A 24,415-nucleotide genomic window follows, 5' to 3' on the forward strand; every position below is an offset into this window, starting at 1 on the left:
TCTATTAAAACGTTATCAGTTAAAATTACTCATTTTATTGTCACTAAATACCATGTGATAGGTTTGTTGGCAGTTGTCTGGCCCAGTCATGTCATGCCATGTGCATATTGCTGTAAATGATACCAGGTTCTGGCTCTCAGCCTTGTATTTGCTGGCATTTTAGGTAGGACTCTTCTGAGGGTGACATTGTGATGGTCAGGTGTCTCCACCTGTAAGCTGTGATTATGTTGCTAGTGGGGGAGATGGGAATGATACAGACTTACTATGCTAACAGTTTACCATATCCCTGCTTCCCCCTGTCCCTTTGCTTTTTCTCTCTTTAGGTCAGCCCCAACTGATGCTGACAGCAGGACCCAGTGTTGCAGTTCCTCCCCAGGCACCTTTTGGTTATGGTTATACTGCACCACCCTATGGGCAGCCTCAGCCTGGCTTTGGGTACAGCATGTGAGATGGAAAGCTGATCCTGTAGTCACCTATTTTCGTACTGAAACATCATTTACCCACTTCTCAGTTTATAATGGGGGGAACCAGGCAGCGTGTTCTTTGTAACCTTTATTTCATGAAGGACTACTTTTTGTTTCTAACTATAAACTGGGGTCACCTATGTTAAAACCTTATCTCACATTCCACATCATTTTAGAATTTATTTTCGAAGGGGAATAGTTTCAATGTTTTATTCACTTGGGTTTTTTTTGCCACCCTCATTCTTTCAAGAACTGCTTAATATTCAATCTGTTGTGAAGAACCTGATTTGCACTCTGTAGTGTTTAAAGAAGCAAAGAAACTCTAATGCTGAATCTCTTAAATTTAGTGTATGTAAACAGCTTACAATATGTATTGTCTAAATGCATTTAAATCTTTTATTCAAAGAAAAGCTACCGCAAAAATACTGGTATATGACCATGCAAGACTGTCAGTGCCGACAAAGACAACACTAATCAGCAGATCCTTTACTGGATTGCAGTGCTCTCCAAATTATTTGAAAAATGCGTACAGACAACTTGCCTGATTTTTAAATGAGCGTAAAAGGCCCTCTAACCTATGCAGGTTTCCCATTACACATATAGAAAATGCTAGTGTGTTTTGCTCACTACATATGTAACAGGTGCCCTTATGTTGTGCTGTATCCTGTGCTTTTTCTGTGGGACCATTCCATTCAGGAACAAAGAGCACCATGATTCCAATCTTGTGTGTATTTACTAACCCCTCCCTGAGGTTTGTGTATGTTGGATATTGTGGTGTTTTAGATCACTGAGTGTACAGAAGAGAGAATTCAAACAAAATATTGCTGTTCTCCAGTTTTGTTTGTGGAATCTGAAATTACTCCAATTTAAAATAAATTACTGGACTGTGGAAATATCATGCAGAATGCAGTTTTAATTAAGCACTCTCAGACCAAAAGAAGTAATAGTTTTGGTAGTTTCCTATTGGATACTGAGGCAGTATAGGGAGGCATCAGAGGAATGAAGATTGGGAAGTTTGAAGACATTATGTATTGTGTCACGTGCAGTTGTCTGAAGAACCATTCACTACTACAGTGGGTTACATTTTCTGTCTCGAATGACATTTTAACCAAGTGGCTTTTTAGCTTTCTATCAAAGCATTTCACTTAAATGAACAAACCATGGGTGTTATTAACCTAAATAAAGTTATGTTTAAACATGTAGTTAACATGCTGTTTCTCACCATGAACTATAAAGTGCCAATAATATGGATAGTTTTTTTTTTAATCCAACTCTTTAACTTATAGGTGAGATTGTTACTTTAAGTTCATTTCATTATCCCTAACCCTTATTAGTCTACCCTCATCTAGCTTTGTATTGCTCTATAATTCTGTTAGACAAATTACCATAAGCTCCACAGGAGTATTTTTGTGTTTTAAATTGATTTTATCTAAGAGGCAGAGAAAAGAGAGAGGAAAAACTTCCTATCCTAGTTCATTCCTCAAATGCCATAACAACCAGGACTGGGCTGAAGTCAGAAACTGAGAACTTAATCCAGGTCTCCCACATGGGTGTTAGGAACCCAAATATTTGAGCAGAAAGGTGGAGTCAGGAGTCAGGAGCCAGAGCCAGGTATTGAACCCAGTCACTCCAATATGGGGACACAGACGTCTCAACTGCTGGACACCTGCCCCCATCAAGGTGTTTTTCAAACTATAAAACCTAGGGGGCTAGCGCTGTGGCATAGTGGGTAAAGCTGCCACCTGCAGCACTGGCATCCCATATAGGCACCAGTTCGAGTCTCAGCTGCTCTACTTCTGATCCAGCTCTCTGCTGTGGGCTGGGAAAGCAGTAAGGATGGCCCGGGTCTTTGGGCCCCTGTACCCACGTGGAAAACCCAGGGGAAGTTCCTGGCTCCCAGCTTCGGATTGACACAGCTCCATTGGGGAGTAAACCAGCAGATGGAAGACCACTCTTTCTGCCTCTCCTCCTTTCTCTGTATGACTCTTTCAAATAAATAAATAAATCTTTTTAAAAAAATAACCCACAGGCCCTTCTCCCACTTTTAATTCTATCCCTCCCTCATCTTCCTAAAGGAAAGTATATACACATATAGTACACATACTTTTACTATTAGTTGGCTTGTCATTGTGAAAACGGCTTACTGCACTTAGGTTCCTGGATCTCTGCTCGCTTTCTTCATGAAAAATCAAGAGGGAGAATAGTACTGGTCCTTGGAAGCTCAAGAAGACATTAATGGAAAATTTAAGTGGAAAGAAAGCTTTCAATGGTTTTCTTGCCTGGTACTCAAAGCCATTGTAAAAAAAAAAAAAAAAAAAAACCTGATACTCCTTGACAACTCCTAGGGCTCTTGAAAACAAGTTTATGGGAAATGGAATTAAAAGATAAGTTCATTTTGATGCAGAAAATTTGATATCTGTGCCTGCGTGGAATATTCAGAGAGTTCATGGGAAAAATGCATGTTATGAAAAAACTGGATTTCAAAATATTTTTGCACCAGAATAAACATACTTTACTTGCATATTTCCTTGAACTTTGGAAGTACCATAGTACTTCGGCATGGCCATTAATACATTAGACATTTCCACTATAAATGGTTCAGTATGCTTAAATTATTTTGGATCCCAAAGAGCTGTACTCTGTCATTTATGTCTTGATATTTGCTGTGATTAGAAATTAAATTTTTAAAATAATCTGTTTAGCCGGCGCCGCGGCTCACTAGGCTAATCCTCCGCCCTCTATCCGGTTGGGGCGCCGGATTCTGTCCCGGTTGCTCCTCTTCCAGTCCAGCTCTCTGCTGTGGCCTGGGAGTACAGTGGGGGATGGCCCAAGTCCTTGGGCCCTGCACCCGCATGGGAGAGACCAGGAGAAGCCCCTGGCTCCTAGCTTTGGATCAGTGTGGTGTGTTGGCTACAGTGCCGGCTACAGCGCCGGCCACAGCGGCCATTGGAGGGTGAACCAACGGAAAAGGAAGGCCTTTCTGTTTCTCTCACTGTCCACTCTGTCAAAAAAAAAATCCATTTATATCCACAGTAAACTCATTGTGTGTTAACACTTAAGCAATACTTACATGGAAAATAATGGATTTTCTGATTTATGTGGTTTTTCCAAATATTAACACTTCAAAGACTTAAGGCAGAGATACAGGGGGAGAGACAGATCTTCAGCCGCTGGTTCACTCCCCAAGTGGCCACAACAGCTGGGGCTGGGCCAGGCTGGAGCCAGGAGCTTCTTCTAGGTCTCCTACATGGGTGCAGGGGCCCAAGGACTTGGGCCATCCTCCACTGCTTTCTCTGGCACATTTGCAGGGAGCAAATCAGAAGTGGAGCAGCCAGGACTCAAACCAGCACCCATAAGGGAGCTGGTGCCATAGGCAGCAGCTTTACCAGCTATACCATAGTGCCAGCCTCAAATATTAATACTTTAAAAAACTTTTAAACATTCCTATTTGAAAGAGAGGTGGTACATTTTATTACATTTTTCTTTGTGAGAATACTGATCTCACCAAAAAATCTTAACAGTTTTGGGAAGTTTGGAGAGACAGATGAAGTTTTCCAAAATACTGTCAATAGTTTTCTTTGAAATGACTGGCTCATTTAGTTTATATATAAGGAAATGTCTGCCAAACACCCAGGTGTGAATTTGTCAGTTGATTCTTATTTTTTAAAAATATTTATTTGAAAGTTAGAGGAGAGGTAGAGAGGTCTTCCATCCACTGGTTCATTCCCTAGTTGGTGACAATGGCCGGAGCTGAGCCAACCCAAAGCCAGGAACTTCTTCCGGGTCTCCCACATGGGCCCAAGGACCTGGGCCATCCTCTGCTGCTTTCCCAGGCCACAGCAGAGAGCTTGATAGGAAGTGGAGCAGCCAGGACTTGAACCGGTGCCCACATGGGATGCCAGCACTGCAGGCAGCGGCTTTACCCACTGTGCCACGACACTGGCCCCTGATTCTCAAAAATGTTCCATGGGGTCAGTGTAGTGGTGTAGTGGAATAAGCCTCCACTTGGCAGTGCCAGAATCCCATGTGGGCAACATACCAAGTTCAGGCTGCTCCTCTTCAATCCAGTTCTGCTTATAGCCTGGGAAAGCAGAAGATGGCCCAGATGCTTGGGAGCCTGCACCTGTGTGGGAGACCTGGAAGAAGCTCCTGGCCCTTGGCTTCAGATCATCCCAGCTATGGCTGTTGTGGCCATTTGGAGAGTGAACCAGAGGATGGAAGACCTTTCTCTGTCTTTTCCTCCCTGTAACTCTACTTCTCAAATAAATAAAATCCTTTTTTTAAAAAAGTTCCAAGACAAAACCCAGCTTAGTCACAAGTCTTTTTCCGTAAGACAACTGCCATCCTTTGGTTTGCTATAGAAGTGTTTAGTGTTAACACAGTATCTTATGACAGTCATGAGTAATGAATGTTAATTAATCATACACATAGGTATCCCTGCTTTATATGTGAGAGGGGCCAGCAGTGCAAATGTCAATACAGGGAACAAGAAAAATTTTTAGTAGTAGGAAAATAGTTTTGACCCTGCAGAGAGGCATTCAGTGTATTCTGAGAACTATAAAACTGAGTCCTACAAAGCACAGGTAAAGTAGAAAATACGCAGAATATATTTCCGGAATGACTAGAAATACTGTATGATCATCCTAATAGAGAAACCACGTTTTATTGCAATTCCTTGAGTCAGCCACCCTGGGCCATCCTGTTGGGAATGAACTCTTTGAATTTGGAGCCATCAGAACTGAGCTGAGCCAGAATGATGCATTTACAGTTGAGTTCGGTTCAGTTACATGTTGTTGCATCACTTGTGGATCCAGTGTAAACATCTGTGTAGAAACAGTTGCTACTGTGGCATCATTCACAGTTCTCGTGTGCTGTCCTATGCCAGTGCAAACTCTGTAAAACAGACCAAATATCAGACATTTTAACTCTGGCTGCAGTAGGACTTGGGTTTTGGCTCAGACTCCACCACCTTACACCCTCTGAAGCTGTCACACTACATATATTGACGTTAACCATGGAATTACATGACGTTACACAGAATTACAGCTACTGGGGATATAGTGAATTTAAAAATTGTCGTCAGAATCCTAAAAGAAGGCATTCAAGAAAAAAAAAAAGATTCTAGCAATAGCATTTGAAAGCAACCTGGCATTTGAGAGTTGGGATCTTCTGCTTCAGTCTGTAGCTAAGTCAAAGGGGAAAAAAAGGTGCCCTTAGATAACTGAATTATTATTTGAATTCTAGGGAAAGGAACATGACAACAACTTACGTTCATTTTAGTTACCACAGATTCTCACATGGGCCCATTTCTACCTTCAACATCCAAAAGGTCACTCCCTAAGTTTCAGCGGCTGCATTGTTAGAGGAAAGAGGAGTAATGGAATTTATGTAGGCTATGATCTCAGGGAAACTTTGCCCACTGTGGGTCAGGGGAAATGAGCATGAAAAACAATGCCTCAACTTCGGGGCCTGCCTGGCGTTGTGATTTAGAGGGTACAGCTGTCGCCTGCCTGGCATCTTATATGGGCACCTGTTCGAAACCTGGTGGCTCCACTGCATCCAGCTCCCTGGTAATGGTCAGAAAAAGATGGCCCAGGTGCTTGGGCCCCTGGTACCTACATGGGAGACCTGGAAGAAGCTCCTGGCATCTGGCTCCAGCCTGCCCCCTGGCAGCCATCTAGTGAGTTACCAGCAAATGAAAGATCTCTACCTCTCTTTCAAATAAAAAAATCTTTAAAAAAAAATTCAGCTTTCAACTTTGAGACATAAATAAAAAGGTTAGATTATAAACCACGAGACTCCACTGTGGATGGCTATACCATGATCTACTTAGTTCAGTACCTTATCAATCATCCAAATAGTGACAGCGTGAAAACTGCAGCGTGAATCCCATGGGACTGCTTTTGCACTTGAATCCCCCCAACGCCAACAGCAGTGGTCTCAGGCAAGAGCAAGCAACACACAAAGACCAAAGACCTACCCATGGAGAGGAAAATTGGTTTTAATCCCCCTTTTCATCCCATTTTATACTGCACAGCTGCTTTCATCTTAAGTATTCGTGCCAGCCCCTGTTACTGAGCCACCAAACCCATGTAACCTAGCCCAGGAAGAGAACTACCTGCCAAGTACATGATACAAGAACAAAGGAATGGCTTTTATTTTCACCTCCAAGTATTTCAACTAGGGGAAGAAACTGAGATTTTATTGTTAGAATTTGACAGGCTTCAAACACTTGCCTGGGGAAGTCATCTTCGTAATAAATGTTCACCTAGTAAAGTTTTAAGTGACCAGTGACTTGGTCAATTAGATCTGCTGGTCCTGGCCCAATTCCTAGGACAGTTCGTGAGCCTGGTTCAATCTGAGTGCGCCCAGCATCTTGGATTAAACTAACAGTGAGTCCCAGCATTTTGGCATGGGTTAGTAACTGAATCAGGGTTTCTTCATCAGGCGCTTTCACCACCACTTTGGTCTGGCCACAGTACTCCCACTGTCTGAGCACCTCGGGGTTTCTCCTTTGAATTTGCTTGTAGGCAGAGACGGCCGCATGGGAGCACTGGGCGGCAACTTTTCCTCTTCCCATCTTCAAGTCATTTCGAACCACAAGAATCATTTTGTACTCCTCACTCTCTCCCAAGATGCTTTCTTCTGTTTCACTCTCTGTGTCTGTCTCACTCGTTAAGCTTTTGGGGAGCATCCCAAAGCGTACCCGCAGGCCCCAGCCCAGGCACATGCCACAAGCAACCCCAGCAGCCAAGCTGAGTGCACTAGGATGAGCCAGATATTCCATAATCAAGGATTTGGAGAGCATCTTAAGGAAAAGGAAAAAAAAACATTATCATTATGGGGGAATGAAAAGTTACAGGCTTATCAGATCAACACCTTGTCTATACACAGCAAGCAACATTTTAGAACTATATGAGGTCATCCAGAAGAAAGGCAAAATACATGTAGGTTTTAAGCATGTACCCTGATACCACCCATCCCCGGTGTATTAGAAAAATTCAAGCATCCCCAAGAAGCAGATTGGGTCATTCTGAATTCTGAGGGAAGTAGCACCTGTGGGGCTCAATAACTTTGTCAAGTCTTCCCTGAGTCTTGGGGACAAAGGAAATGTGTTTTACAAAGATGCCTAAAGGATCCAAAAAATCACCGTAACAGTGTGTCCCCTTTCTGGAATCCAGTACTTCCCTGTGTTTTTACGAGGCAGCAGTTCTGATGGCACCAGTCCCTCACTGCCGCTCGCTGGGGAACAGGGAAATGCCCTGCTGCCACTGTCCTAGGCCTGCTGCATTTTGCATAGGAGCCCAAAGTATGTTTTTTTTTTTTTTTTTTTTTTTTTTTTTTGACAGGCAGAGTGGACAGTGAGAGAGACAGACAGAGAGAGAAAGGTCTTCCTTTGCCGTTGGATCACCCTCCAATGGCCGCCGCTGCAGCCGGCGCACCGCGCTGATCCGATGGCAGGAGCCAGGATCCAGGTGCTTTTCCTGGTCTCCCATGGGGTGCAGGGCCCAAGCACCTGGGCCATCCTCCACTGCACTCCCTGGCCATAGCAGAGAGCTGGCCTGGAAGAGGGGCAACCGGGACAGAATCCGGCGCCCCAACCGGGACTAGAACCCGGTGTGCCGGCGCCGCAAGGTGGAGGATTAGCCTATTGAGCCACGGCGCCGGCTCCAAAGTATGTTTTAACATACACTAGATTTTTAAATATCAGTCACATAAAACAAAGGAAGATCATCCTTTACCCTTCACTTAGAAAATCTTACTACCCCAGCAAAGCTGTTCACAGTATTGTGTCACCAGTGAACCACCTGTATCAAGTCCACACTTGAGGCTGTTGGGTTCTTTTGCTAGTGGAGCAGTAGCCAAGCATTTATCTACCCAGAGCCACAGTGCTACTTGGGGTGCCTCAAAGTGGCCTCCTTGGAATGCTACAATCTTCATGGCACAGGTGACATTCCTGCAAATACTTCTTTGTCATTAATTTCCTTTTTCTTCTTTACTAGGTAAAACATAGGATCTTCTATTAATATATTTGAAGTTATATGGTAGATAAAGTAATAGTATCAAATCATCTCAGGACAGTACAGCTCATGTTAAATCTTTCTAAAATAGAATTCATGTATCATAAAATTCACCCTTTTAAAGTGTACAATTCAGTGGTTTTTAATTACATCCATAAGGTTGTATAACCATCACCACTTCTAATTCCAGAATATTTTCAGTGCCCCAAAAAGTAACCCCTTATTGATCAGCAGTCACTTCTCGTTTCCCACTCTGTGATAGCCATCAACCTGCTATGTGTCTTTATCAATTCTAGGCAATTTATATGAATGCAGTCATCCAAAATGTGGCATTTTGAGTTCATTCATTTAGCATAACATTTCTAGGATTCATCTATCTTGTGGCATGCATCATTACTCTTACTGATGAGGATTTCAATGCATGGATAGACCACATTTTATTTATGCATTCGACTGCAAATGGACATTTGAGCTGTTTCTACATTTTGCCTATTATGAACAATGCTGCTATGGACATTTATGTACAAGTTTTTGTTAGACATATGTTTGTTTTTTTCTTGGGCATACATCTACAAGTAGAACTGATGGCTCATATAACTGTTATTAGCTTTGAAAGTCTGCCAAACTATTTTCCAAAGTGGATGTATATTTTACATTTATTATAAATGATTTGTTATAAAAATGTGCTTTGGATCTGATAGGGCTGAGAACCACACATCTCTAGCACCTAAAGACTTAGTCTAATTCAGAAAAAAGACAATCCCTTTACCAACAATCCCTTTACCCTTCATCTAAGTCAAGGCTGATTCTGCATCTCAAAGTAGAACCAGGAGTTAAAAACAATGACTGAAATGCAATCTCCAAAGAACAGAAAACAATGTCCATAAACAGAATGTTTACAATACCTTTAAATTTAAAAAAGTATAATTTAACACGATATACTGCTACACGAATGTCCTACTTTTGAAGGCTGGATATGTCAAAGTACAGTCAATCAAAAAGAAAAAACCTCATAACCTCCACACTTCCAATCTCAAAATCAAACCCTGCTTTTGTAGGCACAAAACCCATTCCCCTGAAATTGCTACTTCCTGTGATAAAACCTGTAACTATATGGGTCTGTTAGAATCCTTTACTTTTTTGTTTGTTTGTTTGTTTGTTTGTTTGTTTTTTGACTGGCAGAGTTAGAGAGAGACACAGAGAGAAAGGTCTTCCTTTTTCCATTGGTTCACCCCACCAAGTGGCCGCTACGGCCACCGCGCTGCGCTGCGCTGATCCAAAGCCAGGAGCCAGGTGCTTCCTCCCAGTCTCCCATGCGGGTGCAGGGCCCAAGCACTTGGGCCATCCTCCACTGCACTCCCGGGCCACAGCAGAGAGCTGGCCTGGAAAGGGGCAACTGGGAAAGAATCCGGCGCCCCGACTGGGACTAGAACCCGGTATGCCGGCGCCACAGGCGGAGGACTAGCCAAGTGCGCCGCGGCACCTGGCCTCCTTTACTTTTTAAACACTTTCTGAAACATCTACCAAAAAACCCTCGGCATCTCTTCCTGCATTTGCAATCCTGTCTGGAACTACCTTCTTAAATGCCCACTTTCTACAGGCAAGGAAAGCAGACGACCAGGAGAACGTGAGGAGAGACAGTTCCAGAAGAACCAAAGGGAAGGCAGGTAGATGCCGCAGATACAGAAAGGGTAGTGTTGGCATGAAGCGCAGGGCCAGGAGGCCTTAGAGAAGGATCTGGACTCGAACAGAAAGAAAAGGGCACCTTGCACCATGAGTTTTAGACAGGGGTAGGTCCCTGGATTGGGAAGCTGGGAGGAAAGTCATATAGAAGTCAAGCAGGAAGAAAGGAGAGCGAGACTGAAGTAAATGCTGTGACAACACGTGGCAGTGCAGTGTTCACACCAGGGTCACACAACACGAGTACGGAATGCACTGTACTATCATCTTAGGGTGTCTTTGATGTCACTAAGTGACAGCAATTTTTCACCTCCATTATACTCTTACAGGACTACAGTCATATATGCAGTATGTTGTATACAGTGCGTGACTGTTTCTGAGTATTTCTAGAAAAAACCCACGGACCTCCATATCAACTGGTAGAAGGATTCTCCGTGCCAATTTCTAGGTTGCAAAGTAAGCAAATACCTTTATACCAGATTCAGATAATATCTGGAACAGGAAACTGCTCCATTGAGAGGCCTTAGGTATCATAACTTAGCAAACCCTTTGCATCTGTGACAGTAGTCAAACCCTAACAAGTGAATGCTGCCAGGTTATGAAGGAGGGAATCTCATGCCTAGTAACAAAACCAACATATACAACTCTATCAGAACTGTAATCTTACACACAAAATACTTCCCCAAGGCTATCTGGTCAGCAATTGCCAGTTCAACCTTGGACAGGTATCACCCTTGTATTGATGCTTGTAACCAAGGATTAGAGTTTCAAACAATTTATATAATCCTCCTCCTCATTTTGCCTCTAAACACTTCCTTGCCTTAACCTCCCTGAACCCACACATAACTTTACTACAGCACACACATTCCCACTGTAATGTTTGTTATTGAATAAATTTAGTCATTTTTGGAGAATCTCTCCATTTTTATTTAGGATGACCCAAGTATTACCTCATTGATTGTTGCTATGAACATAAAAGGAGGATACTGCCTCACCGAACAGGTGAGAAAAATGAGGATCAAACAGAGCAGCTGGGTGCAGATGTTTAGTCTAGTAGTCAAGTCAGCCACATCTCATATCAAAGTACCTGGGTTTGATTCCTGGCTCTGGCTCCTGAGTCCAGTTTCCCACCAATGCAGACCCTGGGAAGCAGAAGAGAGAGTTCAAGTTATTGAATGCTTGCCACCCACAGGGGAGACGTAGATTACAATGCTGGTCCCCAACGGTAGCAGGCATTTGAGCAGTGAATTAGCAAATGGGAGCCTTATCTACTTCTCAAATAAATAAGTCCATGCATAGTTTTTTTCATAAATAAGTATTTCTCATGAGCTTTCTGAAGAACCCTCATATGCATGAATTTCAAAAAAATGCACCAAACACTTCACTTTTAATTTTCCACATTTTTACAGATACCCCATATATAATACAAGAGCTTACATATTTGGCCCCCTAGTCAGTCTATCTGTACTGTCCAATCCAACAGCCACAAACCACTTGTGGTTATATAAACAGTAATTAAAACAAAATAAAAATTCAGTTCTTCAGTTGTACTTAGCCACATTTCAAATTCTACCTCGTTCAACAACTGAAACATGGCTAGTGGCCTTCTATCAATGAGACACAAAACATTTTCAACAGAACAAAGTTCTAGTGGACAGCACAGGTCTCTATGCTCCCTTTCTTTTTCAAAAAATTGATTTATTTACTTTGAAAGTCAGTTACAGGGGCCGGCCCTGTGGCACAATGGGTGAAGCCGCTACCTGCAGTTCTGACATCCCATATGGGCGCCGGTTCGAGTCCCTGCTGCTCCACTTCCTATCCAGCTCTCTGCTATGGCCTGGGAAAGCAGTGGAAGATGGCCCAGATCCTTGGGCCCCTGCACCCACATGGGAGACCTGGAAGAAGCTTCTGGCTCCTGGCTTTGGATCAGCTCCAGCCACTGTGGCCAACTGGTGAGTGAACCAGCGGATAGAGGAACTCTCTTTCTCTCTGCCTCTCCTTCTCTCTCTCTGTAACTCTGACTTTCAAATAAATAAATGAATGAATCTTAAAAAAAAAAAAAAAAAAAAAAAAGTCAGTTAGAGAAAGAGAGAACTTCCATCTGCTGGTTCCCTCCCCAAATGGCTGCAACAGCCAGCACCGGGCCAGGTGGAAGCCAGGGATGTGCTGCCTTTCTAATCCAATCTCTATTCACCAAATAGAGCACAGAGGGGAAAACAAAAAACAAACAAACAAACAATGGAGCCACCATTCTAATGGGAGACAACAGTTTATCAGAACAAATCATCCTGTATGTAGGACCCTCTCCTTGGCTACACACCAGGCCTCCAGCTTCTGCTGGATTTCACCCCCTACAGGTCTACAGTGTTCTTTCTATTGCAAATTTTCTTATCTTTAAAGATTTACTTAATTTGAAAGAGTTACAGAGAAAGAGGGAGACAGACAGACACCTTTTAGCGGCTGGTTCACTGCCCAGATGGCCACAACAGGCAGCACTGGGCCAGGCAGAAGGCAGGAGCTTCAACCCAGTCTCCCCTGTGGGTGGCACTCTCCGAAACACCTGGGCCATCTTCCACTGCTTTCCCGGGCGCATTAGCAGGGAGCTGGATCAGAAGTGGAGCAGCCAGGAGTCCAGTGGGCACCTTTACCGGATGAAGGTGTGGCAGGCAGCGGCTTCACCCTCTGCCACTCACCAGGCTGCAACACTGGCCCCCTTTCTGCATTCTTAATTTCTGCGCATTTCCTGCTGCGTCCTACCACACATCCAGTCACCAAATCCTGGTGACTTTATGTCTGAAGCCTATCTCTTTTTACCAGCGCCCTCTTGCCAAAACTTTCCAAAATTAACTTATCTCTAACCTTCCCGCATTTGCTTTACTTTTGTCATACTTCATCCTGCCATTATAATTATCCTTGCAAAATAGAGTTTCCCTGCTCAAAAAAAAAATCACTGGCTAAACGCCAACAGAGTAAAACATATATTGCTGAGTATACAGTATCCTTTTTAATTTCCTCTCCTGCTGTATACCGTAACACCCAGCCAAACCAAGCTACCGAGTTCTTTCAAGCAGTAATCTCTCCCGGAAAATATTTTCTATTCTTTCTCGTTTACAGCGCGCGCGCGCGCACACACACACACACACACACACACACACTCCTATTCATCGTAAGGGCCCAGTGCAAATGAAAACTGTCCGAGCAGCCTCTACCATCCCCCGGAGTCGGATCGAAATTCTTTCCGCGGGAGAGTTCCTCCATCACTCACACCCGCTACAGGACAAGAGTCTGCGGTACAATGCCCAAGGATTAAACAGCTTTCCAGACGGGAACTCGGTGATACCGCGGAGAAAAATTCATTGCAGCCGTCGGCATCTTCCCACGGGGCAGCACGGTTGCAGGATGAGGTGGGAGGAAGCTCTCCAACGGGAGAGGGGATGGAGGACGGCAGCCTTCCTCGCCTCAGGAGGAACCGACCTACCTGGCGCACCTCTCCTCACTCGCGCCTTCCCGTTCTTGCCTTCTGGGCAGCTAACACGCTTCACTCGCGCGGGCTTCCACTTCCTGGGTTCCTGCACAACCAGTTCCGGATCAAGGACCGCGAAGCGAGCCGTCATTCTCCCTGTGGCCACGCCCACAGGACCTGAACTGACAGCCCAATGGAAATCCCGCGAGGATCAGCCGAGGCTGCCGAAAGGAGGGAGGAACGTTTTTCTTTTGGAGGCCGTCTCTGTAGCGGGGGACCGGACCGGAAGTGACGCGGACGAGTTCCGGTTGGCCGGAGCCCAGCGGCGGGTGTGAGAGTCGGTCAGGAGCCGCTTCCAGGATCCGGAGAAGCCGGGGTCGGGGCGGGTAGGTAAACGTACGCGGGGAACCGGGGACGGGAGCCTGAGACGGTGCTCAGAGCGTGGCCTCTTCCGGAACGCTGTCACTGGAGGCCGTGCAGATCTAGGGCACCTTGATTTCGACTTCCCAGCAGCGTGCTGACTCTGGCTGTCTCAGGCTGAATGTAGCCAGGTTATTTGGAACGCTCCTGGTTGGTCACCGAGACATTGAAGCCAGACACCAGACTGCCCACCTCTCTGCGCACTCGGAAGCCGTGTTCGGCTTCTGGGAAGAACCCCTTGCAGCGTCTGGTAGTAAATGGAGAAGGTCTTCCCTGCGGATGACCGAGCTGTTTCTCACCATCTGTCAGTTTGATTCTTGCCCTCCCCGGCCACTAGCGCGTGATGCTAAATGTCTCCGCTCCTAAACAAAATTCAGGCGTGCAAGGGCCATGTCAGGCGCTGGTGGTCCATGGTGGTCAGAGAAATAAATGGGCCTTCACTTCGGAGAACCTTTGCAGAGGAGCTTCTCGAATCTCCCAGTGCCAAACCCTATCCCTGACCTCTGCGTTTCATTACAGTGGAGGTATTTATGGTGAAAATGGAAGGTCGGCTTAATGTCAGCCTCTGGAATTCTAAGAAGCCCTATGTGGCCCAGTGTCACACTGCTAGGTTACTTAATGACAGTCATCTTTTATTTTCCTGCAACTCCGTGCAGAAATCCGATATTGTATAGACTGACACTGTTCACACTCGTCTGTCAGCATTGCTCCTCGTTCTAAACGTTCCCGGAGTCTTCCCGATCTCCTCTGGGACTTGTCAGGGGGTTTTGTTGAGATTGCATTGGTCATTTGGAGAAGCTTGTGTATGTGTTTCTAGTGCTGTAAGGACACAGAATGTACTATTCTCCGCTGCTGCTACCTATTAAGTGTGTTTTCATTAGGTCTGAAATTAGTGCTTAGCATAGACGATGATAGAGAGAAACTGTTCTCATCCTAGGCAGCGTTTGACGCACCCCAGATTGTGTTTTTCTTGACCTTTGGAAGGAGATGTTAGTGTCCAGATGAATGTGACCAGTTGATGTAGGTGTGAAATGACTCTAAATTAAAGTCTTAAATATTTTATTTCTTTGCCTACATTATTTTAAAGCACTTTTTTTCCTATTGAGAGATAACCTACTTGCATACAATTGATTAATAGTTTAATTCCTGTAACTCATGTTCCAGAAGGAAATATGAATATAACTAAGTTTCTAAAATACTTCAATAAGTGATTTGAAGCCTTTTGGCAGTTTACCTATAGCTAGTTTAATCATTTTATTTAATTTACATATTCTTATTTCTTAGTTAGAAAATTGTTTCACACTCATCTTTGAAATGAAATGACAAGTTTTTGAGATGTGGAATTAGAAATGACAAATGTATCATTAGTTTTACACCTGATAAATTTGTTTATTGTTGTATAACCACCACCAAATCTGATCTTACATTCTTTTTGTTCAATTCCATTATGATTCAGAGACTGATTTCTCAATTTTTCTCACTTTTCCAACTTCTTTCTGCCTTTGTCTTGAATCGCTGATTTTTTTTAAAGATTTATTTATTTATTTGAAAGGCAGAATTAGAGAGAGAGAGAGAAATCTTCCATTTGCTGGTTCACTCCCCAAATGGCCGCAACGGCTGGGGCTGGGCCTATCCGAAGCCAGGAGCCAAGAGCTTCTTCCGGGTCTCCCATGTGGGTGCAGGGGCCCAAGGATTTGGGCCATCTTCCGCTGCCTTCCCGGGTGCATTAGCAGAGAGCTGGGTCGGAAGTGGAGCAGCAGGGACTCAAACCTGCAAGACCTAAATTGGAGTCTGGGCGCCAGTACTTACTGAGTAAAGGCTGGCAGGTGACTAAACATTCCGAACTCATCTGGGTTGTGTTGATAAAAGTATTCCTTGCTTTATTTCATAGGACTGTCACACTAGATTGAGATAGTAAATTAGAAATCACTATATAAATGAAAGTATGATGATACTGTCATTTTACTATGAGAGCTAGTGATGTGTCAGGGCAGAATGCTGTTACTTTGAATCATTTCAAAATTTGATGTTTTATATTGTGTGCTTTTTTAATCTGAAAATATTATTAGACTTTACTGTAATGATCTTTGCCCTGCTTTTTAACATAGTGAAGCTAGCCAAGGATAGTTTGATACTGTGATCCACTGAATTAGTCACTGTGGTTAATAAGTAGGTAACTGGAAAATGAGTACAGTTTTGCATTTGTAAGTTTAAATGATTTTTTTTTTGTTATGATATATCGTTAGTGAGAATTTCCAAGCGCAGAAAATCTGAAAGTTTTGGCACTTACATATTATAGTTAACTAAGATTTCTTAGAAGTAGCCCTGTCTTACTTATATTAAATAAGAAACCTTATTTTACTGAAACCGATATTTAGAATTAGAAGGAACTATAGAGTGTTCTTATTTAATAGGGGAGAAAACTAGGACTCAGAGACAATCAGTAAGTGGCTTGCCTGAAGTCATCTGGCTTAAGAACTGCCAGAACCTGAACTGGAACGAAATTTACAAATGTTATTTCTGTTCAGCTAAGACTGTCCCTAGGTGTCTTGATAATGGTTTGGTAGTGTTTCCTGGTTTGCATAAAAATGTTTTGCTTTATGTGCTAAAGGAATACACACACACACTTGCACACATGAAGACAACGCATACATATATACAAAGGCATAAACACATACATATGCGTGCATTCTTATTCCTTAACTGGTTTACTTTTGTAAGTTGTAGGAAAACACGAACTGTGCTTGGCGAGATTTGCTGTGGGATGGTGTAGGGAAAGACAATTTGTTATATTCTTTAGAACAGTTATTCTGAAATTGTGCCTTCTTACTATCAGGAATTGAAGCATCGTCTTTCTGGCAAGTGGAAACAACGGGATACTTGCAGCACCTGTCTCTACTAAATGAATGTGGCTGACTTCGCTGACTAAAAAAATTCCCCAGCTATTTGTGATTTTAACATTCTATAATATTACGTGTCTGATATTTATAGTCTTTTCTCTCGTTATTTTTCATTCTGGATAAATAGCCACTCTAGAAGAGTTAATTCTTTGTCTTGTTTGGAACTCTTAGTTCCACTGATTTCACAAAACCTGTTTAGTCTCTTTCCTAGATGATTGATCATGCTGGGTGCTAGTAGCATTCTCGTTTTTGGCCATAGGCTCTTTGTGTATTTCTCCATTTAGTGTGAAAATGAACTCTAATTTAGAGAATCCTGACAAACACGTAAAGCACAGGAAATATAACATTGTTAAGTTAGTTATGGTGCCTTGTGTTAGTTGTCAATCTTCTTTCCAAAAGATTTGCAAATATTTTTAAGAGTCAACTTTTAAAGAGCATATTGCCTCAAGATACTCCTTATTCTGTCTGGCAAAGCAGCATTGAATAGAGCTTGCTGAGCAGAAGCCATGTATTATGTAAACCCTTATATAAAGCCCATGTAAAAATAACGTGCTCTTTGATTTGCAGAATCAAGGAAATTTGAAGAGGAGATACTTTTCTGTGTCAGATAAAAGGTGATACTTAAAGTTTCAGGCATATCTAAATTGAGCAAAGGCAGTATGTTGAGTAATCCTATGCCGGCTAGTCTGTAATTGCTAAAGAGTTTGTTATTCCTTGAATATGTAGTGTTTTCAGTAGTTCAGATGTTTTCCCGTTTTGGAGGTTTTCTGATGATAATGTCGGTCTTTATAGATGATTTGGAAGAACTAAGCCTATAGCATGAAGTGCAAGGGCTGTTAGGCTAGATTGATTGCCAAGGTTCAAATTCCAGCTCTGTTACTTGGGTTTAGTTACTTACTATTGCTATCTCAGTCTTCTAGACCAGGAAGTCAGGACCTTTATTATATCTTTATTTAAGTTTGAGTCGATTTAAGTAAAATATTTAGAATAGTGTCCAACATACAGTTAACCATGATTATGATCTTTATCGTTATGTGGCCACCCAAGCTATTGGTAAAACTCTTTCCCAACCTTCTTTTGAAAGAATGCCTTCCTGTTGCTGCCTACCTAATTATTGTTTACTCATTATTAATAAAGTGTCAGTAAGTACATATCTCAGTGTACATTTTATATTGTGAGTATTTTATGCTTATGTGGTATTCTAAACCAAAAGAGGCATTCTTGTAGGCCATTCTTATAAACTTTTTGTAATTTTGCTAACAGTTTACATTGTCTATGTAAACCATAATAAGAATTTGGGTATTGAAGCCAACTGTTCTTTTGATATTTAATGATGTCTTCTAGCAGTTACCTTCTTTGCATGGAAAAATCATTTTCTGGATGGGCATTTGGCCTAGCAGTTAAGTTGCTGGTACCCCATATCAAAGTACCTGGGTTCACTGCTCATCTCCACTCCAGACTCCAGCCCCCTGCTAATGTACACCCAGGGAGGCTGAAGTGATGGCTCAACTGATTGAGCTCATGCTGCTTACCTACCCATCAGGGAGACCTGGATTGAGTTTCTAGTTACTGGCTTATCTGTTCATCATCCAGTTAGTGAACGAGTGTATCTTGTATCCTAGGCCTTATACCGGGTTCTGGGGAAAACAGTGGGAAATGAGAAGTGCTATGAAGGAAACAAACAAGAGTCCCAGAGAGAGCTAACAGTACAGTTACGTGCATCTTTGAGGCTTTAGCACAGTAGACCTGGAATTACAGTGACAGAGGAAGTCAGGAAGATACACAGGACCCAGGTTATGTAGAGCTCTACAGACTGTGGGAATGAGTTTGGATTTGACTTCAAGTGCAGTGAGAAATCTTTCTACAGTTCAGAGGAGAAATGTAGTTTATGAGATTATAATTTGCTCATCTATGAAGGATGAATTGAAGGGCCCAAGATTAAAAATGCAGAGAGAAGTTAGGAGTCCACTGCAGCAGATGAAGTGGGACTACCTTGAGTAGGAAGTGGCATAGAATGTAGAGAGTGTGAGAATACCAGATATGTTCAGAATAGGACTTGGTCCTGGATTAAGTGAGTGGTCAGGAAAAGAGGAGACTCAGAATGACAATTTCTGGATTTAGTAGCTGGGTAGGTGGTTGTGCCAGGTACTGAGAGGTTTATTTATTTATTTATTTATTTATTTATTTTTTGACAGAGTAGGCAGTGAGAGAGAGAGAGAAAGGTCTTCCTTTTTCCGTTGTTTCACTCCCCAGTGGCCGCTGCAGCTGGAGCACCACATTGATCCATAGCCAGGAGCCAGGTGCTTCTCCTGGTCTCCCATGGGGTGCAGGGCCCAAGGACATGGGCCATCCTCCACTGCACTCCCGGGCCACAGCAGAGAGCTGGACTGGAAGAGGAGCAATCGGGATAGAATCTGGCGCCCTGACTGGGACTAGAACCCAGGGTGCTGGCACTGCAGGCGGAGGATTAGCCTATTGAGCCGCAACGCCGGCCAAAGTTTATTTTTTATAAGAAGGTTGGTAGGGATGGGGAAGAAATGACATGTTAAACTTTAGAATATTAACAGGCATGCAAGTAGTACTATTATATATATATAAATCGAAATTTCATAACCAGAAATATAAGTCACAATAGTATTTTTAACTATAGAACCTAGTGAGTCACTGAATGAAATAGGAGACAGCAGAAGACCCAGGCTGGGTAAGAGAACAGTATGACAGAGGAGACAGCTATTAGGGAGACAACTTGGAAGATAAGGAACAGAGGGGTGCAAGATTTTCCACATTTTTTTCTAATATATGTTCTTTTTTTTAAGCACATGAAAGTTTTTACTTACACAGAATACTTTTAAGAATAGACAATTTACCGGCGCCGCGGCTCACTAGGCTAATCCTCCGCCTAGCGGCGCAGGCACACCGGGTTCTAGTCCCGGTCGGGGCGCCAGATTCTGTCCCGGTTGCCCCTCTTCCAGTCCAGCTCTCTGCTGTGGCCAGGGAGTGCAGTGGAGGATGGCCCAAGTACTTGGGCCCTGCACCCCATGGGAGACCAGGAGAAGTACCTGGCTCCTGCCATCGGATCAGCGAGGTGCGCCGGCCGCAGCGGCCATTGGGGAGTGAAACAATGGAAAAAGGAAGACCTTTCTCTCTCTCTCTCACTGCCTACTCTGTCAAAAAAATAAAAAAATAAAAATAAAAATAAACCTTTCTCAGACCTTTCTCTCTGTCTCTCTCTCTCTCACTGTCCACTTTGCCTGTCAAAAAAAAAAAAAAATAGACAACTTTGTCAGATGCTGCTGTGTGGTTCAGATGAGGACAGAACAGAAAGTTCAGTGAAGTTAAATTGGTTAATCTGACTAACTGCTTCTTCCCTCAATGACTCTAGGTCCTTCCAGAAACTGTTAAGTCTCTAGGTTTCAAAAGACCTTAGTCAAGAGAATATCTAAGGTTCCCTTGCTCTCATAAATTTTCTTCGTCTCTTTATGGAAGATTACAGCACTTGCTTCTATGGAATAAAAGAATTTTCTTCACTCTTTAGAAATATGGCTGAGGTTTCTATAAAATTGGGTTTTCTGTCATGGTTCCATGATAAAAGTTTGTTAAACAACTATATGGGCAATTCAGATGTAAATATACTTACTTATATTCAATAACTATTTGTATTCCAAGATAGGTTAGTGCCTTTAGACTTTATTATATATTAAACTTTTATGAATTTTTTTCTTTCCAAAAACATTTTAGTAAAATTACAATCAGATACCTCTGCAAAACCTTGATTCTAGAAAACTTGTGTGTTCAAATTTATCAGTAATCATAACTGTTGGTAATGAAACACGCCAGGCAGACTCTTGCATCAAAACCTGTTTAATTCTTTTTTCCTTGCCTCACGAAGCTCTGTCCCATTATTTTTTGTGCCTGTTCTCTATTGTGAAGTTCTCCGAGAAAGCTTCTCTAAGCATTCTGCTCACAATCGTGCACAATTGTGGCTCAGTAGGTTAAGCCACTGCTTGCAACGCCAGCATCCCATATAAGCACAAGTTCAAGTCCTGGCTGCTCTGCTTCCAGTCCAGCTCCTTGCTGATTTGTCTGGAAAAGCAGCAAAAGATGGTCCAAGTACTTGGACCCCTGCTACCCTGGATGGAATTCAGGCTGTCTTTAGCCTGTCCAGTACCAGCTGTTACGTCCATTTTGGGGAGTGAACCAGTGATTGGAATACCCACGCTCTCCCCCTACCCGCCTCTGTAACTTTGCCTTTCATAAATAAATAGATCTTTAAAAAAAGAAACACCAGAATTGTACGCAACATGATGTAACACCCATACCAATTTCCTTCACTCTTATCACTATCTGAGTTTGAATTTTTGTTCATTATTGTGTCTGTTTATAGCATCTCTGTGCATAACACCTGGTATGCATTGGGTAAATATTTGTTAAATGTGCAAAATTTTATTTGTTAAGTGTGAAAAACTCTTATTCATTGCTGTATAATATTTTATTATATAAGTGAACCATATTTTTTCTTTTGACAGTGAACATTCAGTTGTCTATAACTTTTACAATAAATAGTGCCAGATTGAAAATACAAAATGAGTTTCCTCATTTGAATATCAAAAATCTGAAATGATGCAAAATCCTAAAATTGTTACTATTGATATGATGCCACAAGTGCAAAATTCTACATCTGACTTCATATGATGAGTCAGTTAAAACACAAGCACCCTGCAAATATTGTATAAAATTACCTTCAGGCCATGTGCATAAGGTGTATATGAAGCATAACTGAATTTTGTGTGTAAATTTAGGTTCTGTCTTATAGGTGTTTCATTATATACATGCAGATATTCCAGGGTGGGCATTATGGCTTGGTGGGTTAAACAGGTTGAGAGAGAGAGAGATGTTCGGGGCCGGCGCTGTGGTGCAGTGGGTTAATGCCCTGGCCTGAAGCGCCGGCATCCAATATGGGTTCAAGTCCCTGGTATTCCACTTCCAATCCAGCTCTCTGCTATGGCCTGGGAAAGCAGTACAAGATGGCTGCACCCTCGTGGGAGACCTGGAAGAAGCTCCTGTCTCCTGGCTTCAGATCCGCGCAGCTCCGGCCGTTGTGGCCCACTGGGGAGTGAACCATCGGATGGAAGACCTCTCTCTCTCTGCCTCTCCTCTCTCTGTGTAACTCTGACTTACAAATAAATAAAATAAATAAATCTTTAAAAAAGAGAGAGAGAGAGAGAGAGAGGTTCCACCTGCTGGTTCACTCCCCAAATGGCCAGGCAAGATGAAGCCAGGAGCCAGGAACTCCTTCTGGGTCTCCCACATGGATGGCAGGAACCCAAATTTACTGCCTCACAGGCACGCTAAAAGGAAGCTGGATCAGAAGTGTGGAGTGGGGGCCAGCACCATGGCTCACTTGGTTAATCTTCTGCCTGCGGCGCCGGCATCCCATATGGGCAGCGGGTTCTAGTCCTGGTTGCTCCTCTTCCAGTCCAGCTCTCTGCTGTGGCCCGGGGAGAGCAGTGGAGGATGGCCCAGGTGCATGGGAGACCAGGAGGAAGCACCTGGCTCCTGGCTTCAGAACCGCGCAGTGTGCCGGCCGTAGCAGCCATTTGGAGAGTGAACCTTTCTCTCTGTCTCTCTCTCTCACTGTCTATAACTCTACCTGTAAAAAAAAAAAAAAAAAAAAGAAGAGGAAGAGGAAGTACGGAGCACCTAGTACTCAGACCAACATCCTGATGTGGGATGCTGGTGTCCCAAGCAACGGCATAACCCACTGTACCACAGTGCCTATCCCAGTGCCTTTTATCTTCATGGGCTTCTTTTCTTGTTTTTCGACTTTTCTATGTCCTAACAAATAGCATGGAATTTTGAAAACTATAATATTCAGAATGCCTTTAAAGTGCGGAGTCTAATCGGTGTATTTTGATTGTTGACATTTTTGGACTATTTGAATTTCTTTCTGTCAAGTACTGTTTTGATATTCTAGTTTCAGTACACTTAAGATCCTGTATTTTTCTTCTTCATTCATTTATCATTATCAAAATTTCAAAATTTTTTTCACAAATTAGGTACTTTTACTGTTTTATACAATGCTTGTTTATGTTTATCTGCATACTTACCGTTTTATTTTTCTACATCTGTCATAGTTGAGCTACTTTGAAATCATCATTGGTTTCTTGTTACAGTATATGCCTTGGAAGTTTGTATTTGAGCAAATCTGGTGGTAAACTTCCTGATTTATTACTTACCCTAACATCTGTTTTAGGGAGCACACATTTCTAAAGTGATAGCTATTTTATCTCAACACTCTAATGTGGGGAGCAACTCGGACTAGACTAAGTTACTGGAATTAAGACATATTCTATGCATCTGCTCTCCCACAATATGGCGCTGAGAAGGGAGTAAACAGCTTCTACACAGCTGCCTCTCGCCAATTTGATTGACTGAGCTGCAGGAGCTGATCCTGCTCCTGATTGGAGGAGAGCAGCGTACTCGGCGTGTGGGTAGCAGAGTTGGGATTGGTGAAAGAGGACTATAAAGGAGGAGAGAGACAACATGCACCAGGAACATCTAAGAGGAACACCTGAGGAACATCTGAGCCGCCCCCGAGAGAGCCGGCCGGCAGTGTGCCGCTCCCCCGCGGAAGTGGGGAAAGTGGCAGGGGGAACCGCCCTTCCACGGAGGTGGAAGGGTCGGTAGCCAAGCCGGGAAGAACCAGCAGCAAACCCGGGAAGGGCCGAGCAGACAAAAGAACAGCACAGGGTCCTGTGTCATTCCTCCACGAAGAGGGGGAGCGGCACTCTAATAATATTATTCTATTATTTTTTGACTTTCATTGTTGCATTGAGAAGTCTGCTGTACTACTGTCCTCTATTGTCAGCAGTGTGTCCTTTTTGGCTTCTTTGAAGATCAAGATCTTTTTGCTTTAGTGTTCTGTAGTTTGGTTGCAGTGTTTCTGGATAGGATTTCTTTTTATGCGCCCTACTTGAGACATACTGAGCTTCTTGGATATATGTCTGTAATGATTTGAATAACAGTTTAAGGTTGATCCCTAGAATCTTATGTTAATGGTTTAAAAATGGTACTTCTGCTTAGGATTAAAGGGGTACCTCTGACTTGGGACTACTTCAGTAGACATTGTGGATTTTAGCCTAGAAAGAAAATCACAAATTTAGCTGCCCACCTCCTGAGTTCAGTATCCCTACAGTGTTGGTGATATAGACGCTTGTCACAGTAGCCTGGCCCTTCCAAGTATCTATTGCTCCTGTTAGTTTCTTGTTGCTTACATTCCCTTCTGTTCCCACCTTGCCTCACAACCACCCTAGGACTTTAGCCATGTAGTCTCTGTGTCTGTTATATAGCTTCTTTGTCTTTTGGAAAGATAGAAGGAGACCTTAGGTTAGACTTTCCTTTGTCAGACCAGTGATGTCTTAAAATAACCAATCCAAGTCTAGTTTTTATGGAGAGGAAGGATTTCTC

At 43.0% G+C, this 24,415-nt stretch overlaps 3 protein-coding genes across 6 annotated transcripts in view; 2 read left to right on the top strand and 1 right to left on the bottom strand.

Moving 5' to 3' along the window:
* CLTC (clathrin heavy chain) overlaps positions 1-1,357 on the top strand; it is an 81,307-nt gene extending 79,950 nt beyond the window's left edge. For both annotated transcript variants that reach the window (XM_008271197.4, XM_008271198.4), the window contains one exon: positions 324-1,357. In XM_008271197.4, the coding sequence (XP_008269419.1) occupies positions 324-448 (125 nt within the window). In that variant the 3' untranslated portion in view covers positions 449-1,357. The remainder of the gene's footprint in view (positions 1-323) is intronic.
* A 3,740-nt stretch (positions 1,358-5,097) lies between these two features.
* On the bottom strand, positions 5,098-13,956 carry PTRH2 (peptidyl-tRNA hydrolase 2). 3 transcript variants are annotated; one of them, XM_051824740.2, is made up of 4 exons: positions 13,644-13,956; positions 11,253-11,307; positions 6,701-7,272; positions 5,109-5,357 (listed from the first exon to the last, which is right to left on the bottom strand). In XM_051824740.2, the coding sequence occupies exon 3, from the start codon at positions 7,270-7,272 to the stop codon at positions 6,733-6,735; it is 540 nt and encodes a 179-aa protein (XP_051680700.1). In that variant the 5' UTR covers positions 11,253-11,307; positions 13,644-13,956; the 3' UTR covers positions 5,109-5,357; positions 6,701-6,732. The 3 variants fall into 3 exon arrangements, with proteins under 3 accessions (XP_069917097.1, XP_051680700.1, XP_002719302.1); XM_070060996.1 differs by lacking the exon at positions 6,701-7,272 and having other exon boundaries at positions 5,098-5,357; XM_002719256.5 differs by lacking the exon at positions 5,109-5,357 and having other exon boundaries at positions 6,598-7,272.
* VMP1 (vacuole membrane protein 1) overlaps positions 13,877-24,415 on the top strand; it is a 136,931-nt gene continuing 126,392 nt past the window's right edge. The window contains exon 1 of the mRNA XM_002719255.5: positions 13,877-14,014. The gene's annotated coding sequence lies outside the window, so the exon portion shown is untranslated. The remainder of the gene's footprint in view (positions 14,015-24,415) is intronic.

The sequence above is a fragment of the Oryctolagus cuniculus genome, chromosome 17 (genome assembly GCF_964237555.1).
Source record: "Oryctolagus cuniculus chromosome 17, mOryCun1.1, whole genome shotgun sequence".
In the NCBI taxonomy this organism is placed as follows: Eukaryota; Metazoa; Chordata; class Mammalia; order Lagomorpha; family Leporidae; genus Oryctolagus; species Oryctolagus cuniculus.

Excerpts from the sequence above, each read along its gene's own strand:
- PTRH2 (XM_051824740.2), bottom strand. The coding sequence starts at position 7,272 with ATGCTCTCCAAATCCTTGATTATGGAATATCTGGCTCATCCTAGTGCA.